Genomic DNA, 23,296 nt, shown 5'->3' on the forward strand with positions numbered 1-23,296 from the left:
TTACAGTTTGTTTTTATTTCATTGATTGAAAAGTACTTATGCTCTAATACGAATAGGATGAGCTGAAATTTACTGTTTAAAATGGCATGTATCACATTTATTTTGTCACGAAAATAGCACACGCTCGCATTAGTGGTTCTAATGTCTCATGTACGTGCACTTCAGATATTTACTTGATCTCTTCTCACATATTCCCGCACATAAATTTACACTGAAAATTTTCAAAAACAATTTAAATTTATAATATATATATATATATATTTCTCGTTTTTCAGGTTCTAAAAAGTTTTTCGTGTAGCAGTTTCCAGGTTTTCAGTTCCAGCTGTTACTACATCTGCTTTACATTTCGTTACTTATACGTGACTTGGCTTGTACTTAAGTTGAGTTGATTGCCAAGACAATTTAAAATTTGTGACTTGAAGACAAGAGTAAGACGGTGAAAAAAAATAAACAAAAACAAAAAAATGGATTCTGTTGGTGCTGCTGCTGCCGCTGCTAAGCGTGTTCAAATCGAAAAGGCACACAATTTCATGCGCCAATACCGTGATCCAGAATCACGTGAACTTAAGAAGCTCTCTGCAAATCAGTTCATGGATGTTTGGTCGCATTATGATAAAGATGGTAAATATTAAATATTTTACTCTTGCATTTTGTTTATTCTATTTTTATTTTGTGTGTAATAATATTGTATCTTTATTTCGTAAATGGAATTGAGCTTTTCCAATTCAACGACTTTTTAAACAAGTGAAAATTTCTTTCTCAATCTTTAATTAATTTTTCTAACAAAGTAATTTGATTTTTTATTGATGTGTTTTTATTTAATAAAGTAATGAAATAAAAAAATTTATAGTAAATCTAAATGTACTTTTTTCCAAAACTGTGCATTAAAAAAATTGCAAAAATAAAATATATTCTATAAAAGAAAAAGAAAAAACTTAATAATATTGGCATTTGCCATCTTCAGTACTTTCAGTAAATCTGTGCAAATATTCGCACTTAGATATTTGCTCTGACCCGAAATGTAATATTTACACTTTGATAACACTATCGATCCGACCCAATTTCTGTGTTTAAGCGACACCAAAATTTCACACTCGAAATGACAATTTCTTTATTGCATTGCACTGATTTTAATGTGAAAAATTTTAGTTCGAAAATTGCTTACGACAATCAAGCGTACAAACACAATATATCTTCAAATTGCATCGCGGAGCAAATATTTGCACAGCTGATGCTGATAGTGACACTGAGAAGGAGATGCAATGCTGAAATATTCTCATTCTCATTTTTATTTTTATTTCTATTTTTATTTTTATTGCATAAATGAAAAACTTTCAATTGGATATTTGCTATTTGATTCCTTTAGTTTTATGTATTTTGTTGCATATTTTCAGGCAACGGTTATATTGAAGGCACCGAGTTGGATGGCTTTTTGCGTGAGTTCGTGGCAAGTGCAAATGCAACAGATATAAGTCCTGAAGTAAGTATGAATGACATATCTGTAATAAGTTTCTAACACAACAACAAATATTTAACTACACTCTTGTATTTATATTAAAATTTGTTAATATATATGATATGATATATATATTATAGAAAAGAAAAATACTGAGCATATACCACGTACATATATGAGTTTTTTATTGTACATTTATAAAACAACGAAACTTTGAAAAATGGAAAAAAATTGCGCATTCTATGAGTAACCCACGCGCATCTAAACAAGTGTTTACATAATCCATACAATGTACTGCAGATGCACAAGTTCTAAACAAATAAGTAAATAAAAGTAACGACTTATAGACAAACAGACAAGAGGACATACATAAAATAGAGTACTCAAGTAGTGCATAGAAATTTTCCATATTTACCATTTTTTTTAAACAAGAAAGTACCAAGAGCGTATATATGTATGTATCTATGCAAAACAGTGGTATATGCAAATGTCCTTATGTAACTGCGAATATGGTTGTTTATATGCTGAAGCGTTTATGTTGATTTTCTACTGGGATTTAGTAATTTTATTGCTTTTGTGTTCATATAATTCCATATTCCCAACTTGAATTTACTTAGTCTTATTCAAAGTTTGATGAATAGTTTGAAATAGAATCAAAAAATCTGCATTGTATGAAATTTAAATTTTTTATAAACAATTAATTGATATTTGTATTTTGAAAATTTATTTAGATTAAAAGATTAGGTGTTTATTATTAAAATTTATGTCCATTAAATATGAATTTTGTTATTTAAAACTATTTGCAAATATGACTTATTTAATATTATGACTAGAATACTTTGAAGAATATATTCATTAATGACAGTTCCTAAAAGCACTAAACTTACGTTTCCATTCAATCCGACAACTACGATGACCACCAGTTTATAAGTTATATGCAAATACCTTCTACTCAAAATGGATTTTGTTTGTTAACTACTCCTTAAGTAATAGACCTTTTTCAAAAAATTCTTTTTGTTATGTTGGTACACCCTTTCTTGACATATGGTACAAATTTTGACATATGAGCGCCATCTGTCAATTAGTTTGTTTACAGCAGTTGTTAATGTGAGACTACCTCAAGTGCATTTAGCGATTTTTACTATGGAAAATTCTTGTTGTACGTGATTTTTTGAACAAAAACGACACCACTGTCATCGCTCAGGCACCATATTCGCCAGATCTGGATTCGTGCGACTTTTTCCTGTTCCCGAAACTCAAATTGCCCATTCGTGGTAAGCGTTTTGAGTCGATTGAATCGGTAAAAGAGAATTCGCAGCAGGAACTAAAAGCCATACCTTCACGGGCCTACGAAAAGATTGGGTATGGAAGATTGGGTTAAGCGTTGGCATATGTGTATCGCTTCAGAAGGAGCATATTTTGAAGGAGATAAAATAAATTTGGAATAAAATTTAAATTTGTGTGTTTTATTTACAAAATCCGAGTACTTTTTGAGCAGAATGTATGATAGATCAGTAAAAGATAATGAATAATACACTGTGTGTTCGTGCACACAAACACTAAAGGTTCTCCCTGCATGATAGGGACTAGAATATTCCCGTGGTAAGGCATGCTTGTCGTAAAAGGCGACTAAAATCCGGCCAGGCGTCGGAATGTGTGGCTTAAAAGGTCACGAAAACCCTGAGAAGCTACTGAGCTGAACCGAGTAGATGCTGGCTTTACTCGAATGTTAAAAATTCGATTCATGTAAATTACATTTAGTTTGTCACTTCATATTTTTAAATTGATAAATTTGTATTTAAGAGATTTATAGCTTTGTTTCTGCATTTATTGATATAATAACTTTATAATCTCCCATTAAACTATATAAAAAAATTTATAACAGTGTATTATACGATTTAAATTTATTTAAAAACATTCCTTATGATATATACTCATTTAAAATATTTTTAATTTATAATTTATATGATTTTAATTGACTCAATACATATAAAAATATATTTATTTACTAATTTATACAAATGGAAATTTAATTGAAAGTTTTTATATGTTTTATAATTTCAATTGAAAATATTATCAAACTTATAGATTCAAATTACACAAAAAAGTTTATTCCAATGAATTGCAATGATTGAATCCATATTTCTTTTAAAAAAAACCAAAAAGATTAATTTATTTGATGAATATAAGTTATTCAATATATTTTTTATTTAATAAATTTATTAGATAGAATTAAACTATTTGGAAAATGCAAATACCATATCTCAGGACTTCTACTTGACTGAATCACCATAAATAATACTTTTATGAAAGGAATAAAAATAATAAAAAAAGATTTCATATTTAATTGACTATTATGCAAAATAAAAAATAAAATTTAAAAAATAAATTTGAATAGAACATATTCAGAAATTTGTGCCAAGTTTGAAGAAAATATCTTTTTTATATTTATCGCTTTCAATTGTTGAATAGAAATTGCAATATTTGGAAAAAGTTTTAAATAAATGGATTATGAAAGATATTTAAATATTTTATGAAATTTTATTATTATCAGTGAGTTACTGCATTAAAAAAAAAATTATTTAAAAATTAATCTTAGTAAAAAATAAATTATTTTAATTAAAAATAAAATTAAATTTGTATGCATTTGCGGAAGTAAACCGACTATTGTGTGTAGTATTTTACTAAAAAATTCTTAAATATGTATGTAGATATATTGTAAAAAAATTTGTATCTCAAACAATTTAAGCAAATATATAGTATGTAATAGTTTCGCATGACATATTCTATGTTGTACAAATTAAATCAGTAAATATTTATAGTTCAACATTTAACTTTCCTCATTATCGCGTTTGTGTTGAGCATATAAGCCGACTAAGCCTTAGCCAACACGTCAAATATTTGTAAAACAAATATTTTACTTGGTTTGAATTTCAAACTTTTAATTATAAAACAAATATTGAAGTCTAATGTTGCATTTATTTTGTGAACTAATGAAGCTGCCACTTGGCACAAGAGTTGTTTCCTAACTGCACTATGTGTAACTAATGAACCATCTTCTCTCCGGATGGTTGCTTGTTTATGTGCAAATTTACTGAACTCAAACACATCCGCATCCTTGTGGTTTAGAACTTTGGAAACAAATTTCAAGAATTTTTTATAATTATACTTTTGCTTATTTAGCAAAATTTAATACACTGTGGCAGAATTTCGTATCTTGGTAATTTAACTGAAAAACTTTACTTGAACTCGAATTGAAAAATATAACGTTTCAGCATATTTTCTTTTCACTTAAATTTATATTTTCCCTACGAGACGCTCTTAGTTTGAAATTTTATGATAGATAAATAAGGAATAGAAGTGAATATGCATGGAATTCTGCAGTCTTACTAGTAAAAAGTGCAGGTAAAACATTGTAATATAATATAAAAGAAAATTTTTGTTTTGAATTGCTTACATTGCGTTGCATAGTTTGCAGTATAATAAACTGTGAAATCAAATCAAAATAGATACAAATTGAGTTGAACCTGCAATAACTCCAGTTGCAGGTTTTGTATTCAAGTTAATTGCACTTTACAAAGATATGTAAAACATTTAGTAATACAATAGCTAAACTATGTATTGTATTTGGCTTATTGTATTCAATATTTTTTTATAAGTGCAAAGCTCCAAGCATTTTCATGTTGAAATATATTTGTGCATTTGTATCCCTCCCGCTCGAGCAAAGTCATGTTTGTACACTTTATGGTTTTCGTAAATGCAGTAGTTTAGAAGAATAACTAAATAAAATCATATATTATTTACTTCCATATATTATTTATTTAGTTGTTTCCAACTAATTTTAGTTTATTTCCTCTAAAGGTAAAATTAATCAGTTCTATAAGTACAGCAGTTTTATTATGTGAAAATGGAATCCATTTTTCGATGCAAATGGAAACATTTTTAAGAAATTAAATTACCTTTATTGCATTTTATAAATTCTCTATACTTTATGTTACAGCCGTGTTTCCATTTCGCTTGATATCCCTTCAAAATATAACTTTTTAATACATGCAAGGTTTTATCTGTAGACGAAAAACTTACAGGAATAAAAAGTCATTGGGTACCAAATCAGGATTGTACGATGAATATTATATTTATTTAATATTCTGTATATTCATAAATTTGATGTATGAAACTTCACATGATTGTGAAATATTGATCTTCGATAGTTAGTTTGTTCCATTTTTCCTCATACTTCTTGAAAACAAATGTTGGTATACCATTTAGTCGTTTGCTGTTCAGTGTTTGCATCAGGCATAAAGTTTCGTAATTTATCTCCATGACCATAACCTTACATACTTGTTATTAAAACATTGTATTCCTTGTTTTGTTTTCCCTAATCAACATTAGGATTTTTTTAATCTTTGCAAGTTATATGGAAATCAATGAGAGCAAATCATGTTCTTGGTTAAATGAGCACAAAATTTTGAAACTATGGTCAGAGACTTTGATGAAGTCACGAGGGATCGAGATGGAGTTTCTTTATCAATAGTGAAAGCTAGCTTATTGATGCACTCTCGCCTTGATAAACCACATCGTAAATCTTTAGAAATTATCGCAAGAAAATTTTTATATTATAAATTATATTAATTTATTAACGGGCTAAATGGTCAATTTAAATAGAAATAATAACACTATAATTTATTATTTATATTTAAAAGTAGGTTATATTTTATTAAAAATAATTGTTCCAATATTTCGACTATCTTCGATAGTCATCTTCAGTTTCCCGGAAACTGCCAATGTAATTAACACAATAATATTATTATTCTAAAACTTAATCAACTTTAGAATAAAACCATCAAATAATCTTGATTGTCATTATTTAAAATGCAGAATTTTTAAAAATTTTAACGATTTATTTATTCTTTCATCGCTTTTATTAAAATTTTAGTTACTATTTGTAAAAAGCCATACTATTTAGCAATAATACACAAAACAATAAGTCATCGTAATCTTGAAAATTTTATATAAAACTGTCGAGTGAAACACTTTCCGGGTAATTTCTACACATTTTATATTTATTATTATTTAATTCTGTTCGTATCTTAAAGAAAACAAATGCATATAAATTGTAGTGCATGAAGTGCCTCAAATGAAAACAACAACTCAAATCCAAGCTCATAATAAAACAATAAAAACTGTAACTACAAAATGAAAATGAAATAAGTTTATAACCATTTACGGTGACTAGGATGCAGTCAAGCAAATTGTGATATCCCCACAAAGACTTCAACATCCTGCATAATACTGCACTTTGTTTTCCTCCTGGAGAGCTACTGTTTTGTTTGTTCTATAAAATATAAAATGATTTGTATTTTTATTTGACATTTTATTTTATGAGCTCATAGAGGTCTCATACCCATAATAGTGTTTTGATTGCAACTCAAATTGTTAATTTATTGAAATTTATTTTATATTTTGTTGAAATGTTTTGATTTTGATTTTTCTCTGCATTTATGTTAAAATGAATTATCTTCCTCAGTGCCAATGAAAAGTGTAAGTGCGCTCCAGGATATAGTTTCTTTTAGTAAAATAAAACATTTGCTTTGATTCAAAAGATTAAAAAAATTATATTGAATCTGGTAAGGGATCAGTTAATTCAAATGTGAGAAAATTTATATGTTTTTACTTGACTTAAATTAAAATTATTGTTTAAAAGTATAAAATCACAGCAAAGATTTACGCTTGATAAAGTTCATATAAATCTTTTGCCAAATATTTTATACTCATTTTGCATATATACAGCAATAAATTTATAATTCTGCAATTTAAATCAATTGTATAAACTATCTTCAATAACTACAGTAAAATATATTACTCGTAAAGTGAAATATTTTTTCTTGGCCACACACTTGGTTAGCAGCTGAATGCATGTATATCCCTTGAGAATTGAGATTCTCGTCCCGTTGGCATTTCCTTCCAAGCAAAATAACTAAGTTTAATGAATACTATAAAAAATTTTAGTTATTAGAATTTTTGATTTTTACATAGCACCAAACTAATATCTAAAGAATTTTCTAAAATTGATTAAAAGTGTTAAGATTACATTTTTTTGTTCTAACTTAAACACGTTTTTTGTAATTGATGTCACTTTGCTTGCTGACACCGTCAAATAGTTTCACTCGATTACTCTTGAAAAAATTCTTCATTCTTCCTGCTTACAATGTCACAGTTTGAAGCGTACAAATAATGCCACAATGTGTACTTTTTACGCCACTAAAGCGGGTGCATAAGCATCATCAGGGCTCGAAGAATCTAAAAACAGAACTGTGGGTTGCCGTTGCAATTGCTGCTTCAATGCCTCATTGAACTGCTGGTACTTGATGGCATAGTCTCATGGCGTTACTGCAACAATATTGTTATTGCTGCACATTCTCACTGCAACAAATTTTATTGGGATCAAAGTGGATTGAACTAAATGTAGCAATTTAGTTTGTATGAAGTAAAACAATTTTTTAAATTAAATTACTATATTTGTAATCATTATGTTTCGCTGGATCATTATAGAAATGAATTTTAATAGAATTTGTAGTAAGTAGTGGAGCGTTTCCTTTGATGGGAATTTAAGAAGAAGTGAATTAAAATAAATTGCTTTTTAAATTATTTATTTATTTTAGCTAACTCTAGTTAGAAGGATATTATGATATTGGGTGTTTCTTAAGCTGTGTAAGAACTTAAAATAATAATACAAGACTGAAATATTGTTGGATTGAAATGTGTTTTATTATAATCAGGAAAATAATTTCATGGCCTTTTTTTTTAATATGATTTCAGGCATATCTCCGCCGTGGGTACAATTTACATGTTCCACTCGTACAATCCAATTTTTGTCCATTTTTGCAATAGATATGACCTTATGTCATCGATGGTGGTTTCCAATGCTTCAAGGGTTACCGGTTTGTTGGCATAAATTTAACTTGATAATGACAACATAACCCCATAAAAAGTAATCAAGAGTAGGTAAATCGCACAAACAAGGGGGCCAGTTAACAGGACCACTTCTTGAAATAAAGTTGTTACCAAATTGATTTTGTAAAAAATCGATTGTTAAATGCGCTTTATGGCAAGTTGTGTCGTCTTGTTGGACCCAAATCAAAAATGTTGTCGATGTTTGACAGATTAGTTTATGGAGACAAAAATTCAGTCAGCATGGCAAAATAGCGCTCGCTATCCGTCGTAACGACAGCTTCTTCCTCATTTCGAAAGAAATACGGACTGATAATATCGCTAACTTGTAAAAAGCACCAAACAGTCAATTTTAATGGCTGTAATGGTGACCCGTTCACGACTTGAAGATTATCTTTGCTTCATATACGGTAATTTTGCATATTGACATAGCCATTTAACTAGAAATGAGCTTCGATACTAAGCCCAATTATTCGGTTTTGAATTTCGCGAACAGATTAATTTTTTACAAAGTTAATTTTCACAATTTGGAGGCGTTATGGTAATGTTAAACGCTTCATGATGAATTACCAAAACTTAGTGAACAGAAATGTCAATATAGTCAAACCATAGTTATCGATATCGATAGTTCTCATGCAGCTTTGAAAACAACCGATACATTTGTGCAATATATATAAGTATTGAAAAGTTTTTAAACATACAAAATATTCACTATATATAGAATTGCGATGACACAGTAAATTTATATTGTACAATGGTTCATTAATTTTTGTACATTTAATGACTTTTGTCGCGGCTAGGGCGGTGTGGATGAGGGAGAGACCATACTCCATACTCATGTGTCAGTGCCTTCTTTAACTAGGAAAATATCAAAAATCTTCGGGCCCCTTTTTTTACTGACCTGACCGAGCTGTCATATTGTAATCTCTAGTATTACTAACTTAGACAAATTCATAGAACTGTCAGGTTAGTTTACCTTTACCTAATAGGATAGTTGTTACCCTTTTCGGCGTTGGTCGTATATTCACTTTTCAGTTTTCAGGTTTAATATAAAATTTTTTTTTATGTCTGCGAGTAAATACTTTCATATTTTAAGATAAATATGATGAAATTTGTTTTGAAAAATTTAACACAAAATCTCATAAAGACACGCACCAAACCAGATTTAAGTGTGTTGTTTATATGGTGGTAAATAGTAGATTGATTGAGATAAAATTTATTTGGATTCTGTTCAAAAGCTTACCGCACAAACCAACAAATAATAGCTTGAGAGGAGTCCTGATTGCAATTAACTGATTAACTCGTCTCAATAACCAGCAAATCCATTGAGTAATTTGACAAGAATTATATTGATTCCATTGAAACACTCGTAGTACTTCAGTCACCGCTAAATTCCATTACATCCATTGAAGTTCATTTAGGGGCAGCTGCATTTATACAGCTACCTTAAATGTATTTGAAATCTAACCTTGTGTTTGTTATTTAGCTATATATTTTTACATCGTTATCTATTTTTAGCTCTTGGAATGTAAATATAGTTAGTTTTGTTTACCGAATAGAAACACTTGCAGTGTATCTACTCTAAACAAGTAGATACAGGAGCAAAAACGTTTTTTTTTTGTTTCAATTCAACTTAGTTACTTTAGAAAGTCATATGTAACCAGGTATTTTAGACATTAGGCATAAAGGTTTATAGAAAAAGTCAGATGGTTCATTGATGATTTAGGTAGCTTTTAACTAACATAACTGATTGACATATACAAAATTTTTAGTCATAAAATCATGAATGTAGATAAATTTGTTGAATGCTATTTTGATTGAATTTTAAGTGCACCAGATAAACGCAAACGTTATTTTTCATTAGATTAACGTTGTCATACATATCTCATGAATCGATTTATCACATTAGTGATAAAATTTTAAAACTTATTGTTAGTTTCAATGTAAGAGAAGATACAATAAATAAATGTATAAGTATTTAAAAAAAATGTTTAATATAAAAGACCCTAAATTCATTCATGGTTTATTTAATATATTTTATTAGGTTACCAGTGTTCTTAAAATATGCATTATGAATTTATTTTATTATTTTAAATGTTTTTATTTTTCAACTTTAAATTCAATAAAATTAACATGATTCTGTGTCATCTGCCAAATTGATTTTGTCTCAAATGTATTAATTTTTTTGAGTTTCAATTGCGCTTTTATAGGAGAACTCTGTGATGTCATTAGAAAATCACAATGAAATCGTTAAATACATTTTTTTTGTGTGGTAAAAAACTTGAAAGATGTCGAATTTTGTAAATGTCTTGTGCCAAAAACTTTTCTATTCTTCTGTCAGTCTTCTGTACAATTGGTAGGCATTGCAGAAAATCAAAAATTCTTTGGAAATTATTAAAGGACAAGCTATAAATAAAGGATAAAATACAGAAAACAATGAGTTGGCTGGCATTGCTGTCAACGTCAACTTGATCCAATTTTGTGAAAGTTCGTTAGATGGCAAAATTACTGCTGATTCAAATTTAATGAAAATAAAAATAAACAAAATAAACTTTAAAGTTTTTGCCGTACGTAAATATTTTTTTTTAATATACGTTTTGGTATTCTCTTTAAGGCTGTCACCGACACAATGCTGGGGGAGTTGAAATCATGTTTCATGGAGGCTTACGATGATAATCAAGATGGCAAAATTGATATAAGAGAGGTAAGTATTGAGAGGAATACATGAAATATTTTGAACAAAATGAATGAAAAGTGCAGACAAATTAAAATTAAAAATTCAAGTGATTCAATCGAAAGGAATCCACTCCATAAAGCCACGTACTCTGTTACTGAGATTATGTAGGTTATGTACATGAGGCATGAGGCATAAGAAGAATGTGTATGTGAAATGAATTAAAATCAGAATGTATTGAACTGTTCAGAATTACTTGAAATTGTCAAAGACAAATCATTAGTGCTTAGGTAGTCACACATTACGAATACAAAAACTTTTCAAATTACATACACTCTTAGATCTTATTTGGAAGTAATTCTATCTATTCAGGCAGTAGAAGTTCCAACTTTGTTACGCCTGATTTTACACAATTTTCGAAATACTTTTTTGGCTGTTGTTCTTGTAAAGTTGCTAAAATATTTATGGTGCAATTAGAATTTTTCTTTAGTCTTAGCAACTCATTGATGTGTAAAAAACACCTTCAAGTAAAATTCACAATTAATGAGAATTTAATTTCTCTAACCGCAGATAGATGCCTTCTTCTTCTGTTTATTTATTTTTTTGTGCTTAATTGTTTAGAAACTAATTTTCCACTTGACGTACTTCAATTGCGGTCAATTTGTTTAAATTTTTATGGACTCTAACAAAATATTTTTTAACCATAAATTTTGAACTTCTAGTCCGAAAAATGAATTTATATATAAATTAAAAAAATTCAGCACGTTTTAACTAATTGTTATTAATTAATGTAATTGCTTGCTACTATTTACGTTAGTATGAATGGATGCTTAATGCAGAAACATTATAAACAGAAATATGTTTAATATAAAGTTTAGAATTAGAGTACGTAGTGCGTTAGTATGGATTTCATGTAGTTAAAAACGGGATGCATTGATATAGATATTAGATTATTGATCTTATTAATCTCACATTGATATTAAACAAAAAAAGTTATGTAGGAACTAGTGCTGTTCGTATTCGATTTTACAAAAATAAAAAATATGCCTTTTATATAACTTATATTTATAATTTATATTAAAAAAATTATATTTATAAAAATTTTAAATATAATATAAAATACATATGTAAGAATATGAAAATATTGATATTTATGGATTTTATTAGTAATGGAAATTTTATAAAAGTTTTCATTTTTCCTTTAAAAAAAAGTCACAAATTAAAACCTTAAAAATTAGTTTTAGAAAAAATAAGTTTTGCTCGTTAATGCAAAAATAAATTTGCGCAATTTCATGTATTTTATATTATATTAAAAATTTTCATAAATATAATTTTTTAAATATAAATAATAAATATAAGGTATTTAAAATGTAATTTTTTTATTTAATATAAATAATATTTAATAATAATACATATAATAATAAATTTTATATAATAAAATAAATTTTATATAATAAAATAAATTTTATATAATAAAATAAAACAAAACAAACATGTTTTTAATTTTCTGCATAGAATACTAAAAAAAAAAACAAAACCGTTCAAACAAAGCAAATGCTCTCATCCCTCAAATAATTTGTGTGATGCACGTTTGTTTGCATTTTGTGCTCTCACTTCAACTTTTGCTTACTAAGTCTTCGAATTTTCACTGTACTTAAACTTCGAAGACTTCGAGAACAAAAGACTTATTTCCAACTTCGAAGACTTCGTTTAACCCTCCGATAGGCACATGAGTCTGGCCAGACCTTTTTTGAATTCAAACACAATTTAAACACATTTCTAATTTAGCTAGCGATTTGAAATTTCAGGTACCCTCCTACAATTTTATTGACTACAGATCTGCAAAAAATCGTGGCGATAAAGCTTACAGAAGGATAATTATAAGCATGTTTTGGTGTACACATCACATACGGTACTCAAAGGTCTGGCCAGACCCACATACAATTTGTATGAAAAATGATGGCATTTTTAGCATTTTTCACTTTTTCTTAGTATATCTATGCTAAAACTGTCGGTTTAGACTATTGAAAAGCTTATGTTGTTTATTAATAACAAAAAGCAAAAAAAATTGATGTGAACCAAACAATAATTACCAAAATATACGTAAATATATTGGAATATCTGTATCCGAAAATCATGCACGTATTCGCCGAATACATCAAAATCTCAAACGAAATATATTTTGTTAATTTAATAAAAAGAAAAGTTTATTAAAATAATAATTTAATAATATAATATAATTTATAAACATTATATATTTATATATTTATTATATATTCAAAAAAAAAATTTAATTGGATTCACTGTAGACGTGAAATGTCGTGAAAATTCGGCGAATTTTAATCATTTCAGAATTGTGCATTCTATGCCAGTATTCTTACTAACTTCCTAAAAACAGGTGTTTCCCACGATTTTACTAGGAGTAAAATTCGGCGAATTTTAATTTCAGAACTAGGCATTCTATACGAGTATTCTTACTAACTTCCTAAAAACAGGTGTTTCCCACGATTTTACTAGGAGTAAAATTCGGCGAATTTTAATTTCAGAACTAGGCATTCTATGCGAGTATTCTTACTAACTTCCTAAAAACAGGTGTTTCCCACGATTTTAATATGAGCAAAATGCGGCGAATTCTTAATTATTTCATAACGGTGCACTTTTGCGGGTATATTTGTTAAATTAAAATGCAACGTGAGAATCGTTTTTTCAAATGGTACTTTGTTTACTTCAAAAATATTTTTTGCTGTTACCTGCAATGGAATGAATTTTATATAAAAGGAAGCCAAATTATAGTTTCGATCTATTTGAAACGTAGTCTCAGTGGTTGGTTGCAGCAAACATCTTCGAAACATTTGTTTTTACTAAAATTTATTATTTTAAAAATGAGTGATGAAATTGAGTTGCTTTATAACACGCAAAACCTCAGTGATGAGTTCGACCCCTCATTTTATAATCGCCTAGCAGCAGCTTTAGCCAACGATATGGAATTAGAGGAAGCTATAGAGGACCATGAAGAAGTAGATTAGTTTCCCAATGATGAAGCAGATAATGATTCAGATTTCATACCAAATGAGGACGATGCATCTGATATTGAAGACGTATTAATTATCGAACCAAATGAACTATTTGATGTAGAAGATAACGATGAGGAAGTTCCTGCAACACAACAACAAAGTGTTGGCGAAGAATATTTTTATGGTAAAGATGGAACAAAATGGAGTAAAAATGAATTGAATGCTGGTGTTCGCATACGTCAACACAATATTATGCGCTTCCGACAGTATTGCAAAGAATTACAGCCCGCATGAAAACATCACAATTGATGAGCAACTGTTCCCCTATCGTGGCAAAACAAAATTCACGCAATATATACCATCGAAACCAGCCAAATATGGTATTAAAATTTGGTGGACCTGTGATTCTAAAACAAAATATCCTTTACAGGGAAAACTGTATACAGGCCGGGAAGTCGGAGCTACACGTGAAATAAATCAAGGCGAAAATGTTATGCTACAACTCTCAAAAGCATTGGTTAAGCATTCGTTGGAACTATTCGTTCCAATAAGAGATGTATACCAGATGAAATGAAAAGGACCAAACGCTCATTTTGGTCTCATTTTACGACCAAACGCCCAACGAGAAGATGGACTTTTGCTTTTTTCTGCAATATGATAGATGTTGCAGCATTGGCTGCATTTTGCATCTGCAAAGAGGTTGATGGAAATAAAAAATTGGATGCCAGACGGGATTTCCTAGTCACGCTATCAAATACCTTGGCCCTTCCAAATATTTAAGGCCAATGCAAAATGTCCACATCACCAAACAGTTCATCACACGTTCGGCCATGGAATCGTTTTTCGGTAAACAATTACATTTTACAGCACAAGTCCTGACTGGCGTTAGTGGGGCAGATACCCTCGAGAAGAAGAAAAATTGCAACATTTGTTCAAAAGGTGAAAACTATCCCCCAAAACCCGTTTCTTTTGCATCAAATGTTCAAATTCAGTTTGTCAACAACATTCTAAAGTTGAATATATATGTTTTAATTGTTGTAATAATGGCTAAATAAATGTATATTAGTTCTTGTTAAATTTATATTATTTATTTTAATAAAATAATAAAATGCTACTGCATACAAATGTCACTTTTTTTATTTTTTTGATATTTTTTTTAGCAAAAATGTAATAAAATATGAAAATTAATAAAAATCCAAGCTAAAAACAATTTAAAATATATAAATATATCGCATATTAATGCAATAACTCATTAAAGTACTCAGTTTTTACGTACAAATGCATGAAAACGCATAAGGGTCTGGCCAGACCCATGAGTACCGTACGTGACAATCGAAACATGTGCCCATCGGAGTGTTAAATACGAATATTCGAATAATCGAAGAACTTCGGTTTTTAACAAAATTCGAATAATGTAAACAGCACTAGTAGGGACCACGTTATTCATAAGATAATGCCAAAAAGCAAAACACGGGAAATACGATATTCGGCAATCAGAAAGAAGACAATACTTTACCAATCTCTTACAACACTTTCTTGTCTTGTTAAAAGTGCGTTATTATTTATAAATCACTATTTTGGTCACGCAGTTAAAGCAACATTTATTCATTTAATCAAATTATTAGAATTAGAACGTTTTCACCAGTGAATTGAAAATCCTATTTTATAAATATAATGCTAAGAACAACAACGCACAATAAACGCATTATAGGACCACACACTAACACATAAAAACAATAAAAATAAAGAAATAAAAAAATTTTTTGCTTAGCAAACAACAGTGCTCACATGAATGCCAAAACTAATCGAATGGGCAGTTATTTATTTCTGATGAGTACACTCATGGATTCACACCATTCGAGTTTATGCTACGACACTGGCAGTCGATAACGCAAACACTTTGATTCATTTTTGTGGCGAATGTGAATGCGTATGAGTAGCTTATGAGAAAAATATTTATACGCATTTATACTTGGTTTTTATGAGTGTAATGTAAGTGTTAAAATTATAATGTATTGCGTTCTAAAATATATATAATATGTATATATATAATATATACACAATGTGTATATAGAGCATACATTTTTATGCAATATGTATAATAACTTATATTAAAGTAATCACACTTTATAAAGTGTTGTCATTTAAACTAAAAATTTATTGAACACTGTAATTTTAATAAATTACAAAACAAATTTAATTAAACTATTGTTTTAAATTTTTGTTGTACCTTACAAGGTTTTTATTTTTTAAGTTTGACAACTTTGTTACTTGCGTTTAGGTTGTACCATCACCTCAAAACAAAACTTGGAGCACGAGCGTAGTATGCGATATTTTACCAACTGATCTATGTACAAATTTAACATGTACTTGGCATGGAAATCCATTTTAACGCTTTTATACTTCCTCATAATGACGTGTTTGATGGAGGCACGAGAAATTTTTACTTTCCTTTGAATCATCAACATAAGAGCTACATCAATCATTTTCTTCTGAAGACAACGAGTTTTCGCACCCAAAAGCCTTTCAGATTTGCTAAGGGGACGGGCAAACTTCATTAAACGCTTCCTTGGCTTTTTTTTACCACCTTTCCTATAGATCACTTTAGCCTAAAAATATATATGTATATTTAAAATTTATAATAAAATTTTCATGTTATTTACCATAGTTAGGATTCTTTAATTAATGAATACAAATAAATGTTATGAGTATTAGAACCAAGATATAGCCGAATATTGCAACTTCCACTTATCACCAAATTTTTTTATGAAATGAAAACAAATACGCAAGTAAAAAATATTGTCAAAAACATATGACTTGGGTACTAGATTTTTATAAATATCATTTTCAATATAAAGTTGAAATGTCAACGACTGACAACGAATTCGTTGTTCTGATTTGGCAGCACTGTTCTAGTGATACAATAGCGACAGTATATTGTGTAAATAGAATAGCAACAAAATTTAAATGTAGATATTTAGATTAATACTATATTTACAAGAATAGAAATAACCATTGTCTCGAAATGAAGTTTTCCAGATATCATTTTTCATGGGATAGAAATACATGAAAAAAGTTGGGCAAAACAACAGATTCTTTTCCATCTTTTCATTTGATTTTGAAATTGCTGATAAATACATGTAGTAAAATATTTTAAGTTGAAGTTGCTAATCCATCGTGTAAATGTGAATTTTTGAACACAGATTATTTTAACCAGTAATTTTAAACAAAAAGGCATTTAACTGAATGTAATATTATTTATAATTATTTTTAATAGTAAGTATGCACCATAATTACTATGAATACCCAATGAATTTTAAATCATTTAGGGGCTTATTATTACAAAGAATTTTAAGTCATATGGGGGCTGATTTTATCAATTCTATAATTATAGCATTTTTCTGGACATGCCATAAAGGTGAAGATTTTAAAATTTGTGCCTTTTGCAAATATAAAAGCAAAAAGCTTTTATTCTTTAGTTCTAAAAGCTTAAATAACACAACTTTGTTGATTTTTTTTTATTTATAAAAGGCAAACTATATTACCATATCGAGTCCCAAACCGCTCGATGTATGGTTTCATCGCAAAATGACTTCTTCCACTATATCACCTTAGTAACTATTATAAATTTGGAGTCGATAATGTTGGAATTTCTCTATTTTCCGTGTTGCTATATGGTGTTCCATTATGTCTGGATATGTGATTAGACCATATTAATCGTTATGCCGTTATAAACGCCATATGATTACCAATTTGGTTGACATGAAATTGAATATTTTAAATATTTGAATATTTGAAATTAAATAATGTCACAAGCGAATTTGCTGGAACTTTGAAACTGAAAAATCTAAATGTAATCCCAGACTACCAGATAGTTGAGTAATGAAACAAGAATGATTGCCGTAAGTACACTAAACCAGCTAGTGTCAGAGTGTTTTTGGGGGAAAGAAGAAGAGGACGAACTTGAAAAATTGGTGTATTTCCAAGTTCAAAATACAGTGAGAATACAGAATTAAAAAGGGAGGCTTCAAATCATGTTTTAGGTTGGGCAAGTATTGAAAAATAATAATTTATTACCTAAATATATTAAAAAGTAAATATTGGTAAAAATTAAAAAAAACAATCAATTTTCAAACAATGCACTGCATATTGCTATATAATTAGTTTGGTTCGTTTTATTGGTGACAGATCTACCTCTTCTGTACAAGTGTAAAAATATTCTTTTAATATTCTAGAATTTTATGTTTCTTTACATTATTTTACATATAATATAATATTTTTTATATAAAAAATTGTTATGTCTTATCATAACAAAGAAATTTTCGACGAGAAAGGGGGAATAACAGTCCAAAAATAATGCTAAATAAAGGAATTGGTAAATTAACTAATTTATAATACGTGCAAATATTGTTTTGTGTCTGTTTTAATTTTAAAGGAAAAGAAAAAAATTTTTCCTTTAAACTTTATTAGATTTATAATTGTTTTTCGTTTCAAAATGGTATCCAAAATAAATTCAGTGTTTAAATTAAAAAAGAAATTTATTAGTTTAGAAATCATTTTTATTATTCATTACTCAAAGCAATGGAGCCATTGATGAAAGAAAAAGTAAAATTATTTTTGTTAAATCAAATGTAATCATAATATTTCATCGAAAATTGTTGTACTCATACTTCAATTCAGATGAAACTCATAGCATCAGTTGCCAGATATTCTATAGTAATGCGTAAGACCAATGCAATACAGCAAAATATTAAATAGAGAAAAATCATATAAATTTTAGTATTTTCTATTTAACAGCCTCTGAATAGCCAGCAAGCAATAAATTTTGTTAAAGTTAGCAGAAAAGCCAAAAGGGATTTAAAGTGATTTATGCTAAAAGACCGAATAAATGGCTTTCGACAAATAATTTTTCGCACTAAGTAAATTGAAGATACTTCTTACTAATATGCGCCTTATACTTTTTTATATATATATATTTTTTCTTTGCCGATAACATAGAAAGAAAAGTACTTAATATTGCCAATTAAAGGTAACAAGAATTGATTTAGTGTTTTTCGCTTATAAGTTTATTGCATTAAATTAATAAAATGAAGTAAGCATTTGTAATAAAAAAAAAATGCTGTTTAATAAAATACAACGATAGGTGTTTTATTATTTTTATCTATTTTTGTATTTATTATTGCATCTATTTTTTTTTTGTTTTTGTGGAGAGGAGGTTTAAAAATAACTAACACATCGTCACTATGTCATTACAATAGTGGTATGCCCGGTTTGAACTAAAAACAATCCCCTACATGTACCAGAACATTTCTATCCTGGAACTTTATCGGGAATATTTTAGGATAGGGTCCCTATGTTGGCTTTCCATTAAACGTTTTTTTTTTAGTTTTTCTTCGTTAGTCTGCGTCCAGGCCTCGGTTTTATATCTATTAAATATGTATTATATTTAAATAAAATTTGTTTTTATTATGCGTTTTTTAATATGAATTATAGCATTTTATTTTCATTTATTTACAAACATAATTTATTTTTTATATAAAGTGTAGGAATTTAAAATTTAATTCATTTAATATTTAAAATTTCATTAAAATCGATTTCATCAGCTCTCTATAAAAACTACAAAATATCTCATTAAAATGACAGAATACATATAAAATCAAAAATATTAATATTATTTACATAAATGTGCATGTTGGTCATCTGCTTTATTATTAAAATGCAGTGTATCTCAGTTCATGACAACAATAAGTTAACAGCAACACATGAATGCAATACATGGTTATGGTTGATCATCAATAATGACAACACATCCGCAGTGCTTTCATTTTTTTGAGTACTTTTGATTTTTCAAAATTGGTTACGTGGTAGTATTAATGTCAATAACATATTTTATTTAATTTATTCTTTAAATATTTTATGACATTATATTTATGTGTAATTTGTTTGTCAGCACTCTTATTAAGGTAGGTACAGACATTTTTCAATGTAATGGCACTTAATTAATCTGCTAAACAGCAGAACTATATTTTTATTAGGTGATGTTAGACAACTTCTCATATAAAGACTTCGATCTGAGCAATATTCAATTATAAAAATTTATAAACAGTGAGAAACAAATAGCACTTGTTGTGGTTTTTTCTGTTTTTATACTTTCGAATGAAAATCTGACCACAAAGATACGACATTCAACATTTTTTCCTGTTAACATTTTTATTTAATATTTTTATTAAATATTTGTTTATTATAAAACTTATTTTCAGAGTTTTATAAACCTATCCCATGTTACCTTTTGTAACTTAGCTATGACGCACAGAGTGTCCAAATAAAAAATACTACTTACTAACTTAGTTGGCTATTACAGACGTGGGTCGTCCTTGGAGGCGTCGAGTAGCTTTCGCCAATCAGCCCGATTAGTTGCTTTCTGACGCCAGTTGCTAGTACCGAGCGCCCCTAAATGAAAATGAAATGAAAATTAGGCGATCAAAATTTGGCGTTTACTAAATCAGTAGAGATATTAAAATGAAATTTTCGTTATATATAGGTTTTGAAATGAGTGCAACTAGTTTAACTATTATCAGTCTGTTTGGTTTTATTTAATATTGCTAGCAATCTTTAAAGTAACATTTAAAGCTTCTCTAAAGCTTTAATCGTAATGAAAACTGATACTTCATACTGTTTCAATTATTTTTTGCGACCTTTTAAGCCGACTTGTGATTTTTTGATTATTTAAAACATCTCTCTTCAATAATTTATATTAACTCAAGAATAGCTAACTATAATGATACACGTTGTTAGTTTCTTTAGGTTCTTTTCGAAGTAATTTTTGTTTGTTTTAGAACTTAATGCTAGTTGTTAGATAAAAATATGTATTCTTTACATCGCTAGCTATATTCGTTTAGTAAGGAGGTTTTTAAAAAGTAGTGAACTACAGCAACAAAAATTCATTTTATATTATTTTGATTATTTGAATTTTTGGCTGACCATACAGCTGTTTCGAATATTGCACAAATACCCTTCATCAGTAATCTTGGAAATAATTCTTATATTTAATTATTCGTAAACAATTTTTTGAGACTGCAAGTACCAGGAATCGAACTCGTGCCCTGCCAAATTTGAAACTCAGAGTCAGCGCTTCTTAACCAACTGACCCATGCCGCCAAATTCGTTTAAGATATATGCGAGTTTTAATTCTTTATTTTTCGTGTTTATATTATATTATACTCGCATTAACAGATGAATTATAATAACTTGGACCACACATTCTACATTTTAGAAAATAATTAAATGAAGAGCAAATGACTGTTGAATAATGTCAACATTATTGTATTTTATTCAACAGAAACATATTTTTGATGACTTTTTTTACTGTATTTCAAATACAATTGTTTATTTTTAATAATAACATTCAAAAGAAAAAGGGAAGAACATTTTTTTTTCTCTAAAATAATGTTATCCAAAAACTTCGACGATAATTTTAGTATTTTTTTTGTTTCTTATTATCACTTCACTAAAAGTTGCTAATTTGAGTTTAATCAATTTTAAATATTATCAACATTATTGTATTTTATTCAATAGAAATATATTTTTGATGCCGTTTTTTATTTTATTTTAAATACAATTGTTTATTTTTAATAATGGTATTCAAAAGAAAAAGGGAAGGAAAATTTTTTTCCCATAAAATAAAGTCATCCAAAAACCTCGACGATAATTTTAGTATTTTTTGTTTCTTATTATCACTTCACTAAAAGCTGCTAATTTGAATACTTCTCTTTTGCCAAATTTAATAAACCAAAATTTACAAGTTTTCAAAGTAAAATTTTTAAAAATTCTATTTTTCATATTCCTTCTTTTATTTAAAATCATTGAAATATTTTGCAAGTTTTGTTGAATTTCCGCAGCAAATGCATTTGTTAAATTTCAATGTAATGCAGCACAAACCTTTTGCATAAAACTTTCTTAAGAGCATTACGCGGACTTATGCTGAGTAACGCAAGGATACTTAACACACCCAAGAAGGCCAAAACTTTCTTTTTGAAATAGAAAAGAACATTTCCTTACAATGGATCAGCTAAATTCTTAACGCTGAAAACTTGTAAGCTAAGAAAGTGGAAAACTGCGATAAATAAAAATTTATTTAAATAAGTAAACTTTTTGGTAGAATATTTAAAATATTCCTTAAAGATGTATATAGACATATATATATATATATATATATTTAAAAATTATTTTATTACTAGAATATTTTTATATAAATAAATTTTTAATCGTTACAAAGTTATTATGCTTAGTATAAAAAAACTTGCTGTGTATTATATCTTTCCATTATAAAAAGTCAGGAATGTTTAATTTAGTTTTATATGATATGACATATTTTGTATTATAATAAAGAATGTAGTCAAATTTCATGTTTTATAATAAAAAATTTATCTTAGAGTAGAGTAGCTTATAAAGAGTGAAGAAAGTAAGAATATTTCAAAAAACAAAAATTTAATTTTTGATAAAATAAATTTCACAAAGGGAAATCATATGTTTTATATAAAAAATGTAAACAAACAACAGCTGAGCTGTAAACAAAGGCACTGAGGAAGTAAATATTTAATAAAATCTTTGTTTTTATGAATTGAATACTGATATTGATATATAAAATGTATATAAATGATTTAATATATCGATTATATATACAATTCTTTCTTATGATATATTATTAAGCGATGTTTATAAAAATTCTATCAGCTGCATAAATGAGGTCATTATAAAGTGAACGTTCACTAATTAATATAAATTAGCAAGTGCATAAATGGGATAGTATAAATGTACTATTAAGCTGATCATACAGCTATTTCAAATAGTTGATTCGTGGGTTTGAGTGGAGGCAGAGTTTTCGTTCTATCCATGAAGCATAGGGGCTGTACCATACACAGGTTGGTTGCATATAAAAGCATAAAAATACTTTTTTATAAAAATATAATTACTTTACGACCATATGTTATGGTTTATAATTCGCACTTCAATACTTTGATACTTATTAGATTATAAAGTAGTAGAGTATTAAACCATGCTCTCCAGCTTTAACTCAATAACGACATCCGAGAATAGAAGAACGAAAAAGGACCCAAGTAGTTGCGTTGCCTACTTCGGCTAATCCTTCACTTCAATGAGGTCACTTGTTGGACGGTGCGCTGTCCCAACATCTCACCATAA

The 23,296-nt window shown here is 28.1% G+C and overlaps 2 protein-coding genes across 2 annotated transcripts in view; one reads left to right on the forward strand and one right to left on the reverse strand.

The window, feature by feature from the left end:
• The first annotated feature begins 280 nt into the window (after positions 1-280).
• Positions 281-23,296, forward strand: part of LOC119674451 (calbindin-32) — a 36,967-nt gene continuing 13,951 nt past the window's right edge. The window contains exons 1-3 of the mRNA XM_038085590.1: positions 281-621; positions 1,395-1,480; positions 11,022-11,111. Coding sequence (XP_037941518.1) covers positions 465-621; positions 1,395-1,480; positions 11,022-11,111 — 333 coding nt within the window. The 5' untranslated portion in view covers positions 281-464. The remainder of the gene's footprint in view (positions 622-1,394; positions 1,481-11,021; positions 11,112-23,296) is intronic.
• Positions 16,307-16,876, reverse strand: LOC119678684. The gene is made up of 2 exons (XM_038090655.1): positions 16,759-16,876; positions 16,307-16,704 (listed from the first exon to the last, which is right to left on the reverse strand). The coding sequence occupies exons 1-2, from the start codon at positions 16,759-16,761 to the stop codon at positions 16,363-16,365; spliced, it is 345 nt and encodes a 114-aa protein (XP_037946583.1). The 5' UTR covers positions 16,762-16,876; the 3' UTR covers positions 16,307-16,362.

Source organism: Teleopsis dalmanni, chromosome 2 (assembly GCF_002237135.1).
Source record: "Teleopsis dalmanni isolate 2A chromosome 2, ASM223713v2, whole genome shotgun sequence".
Lineage (NCBI taxonomy): Eukaryota > Metazoa > Arthropoda > Insecta > Diptera > Diopsidae > Teleopsis > Teleopsis dalmanni.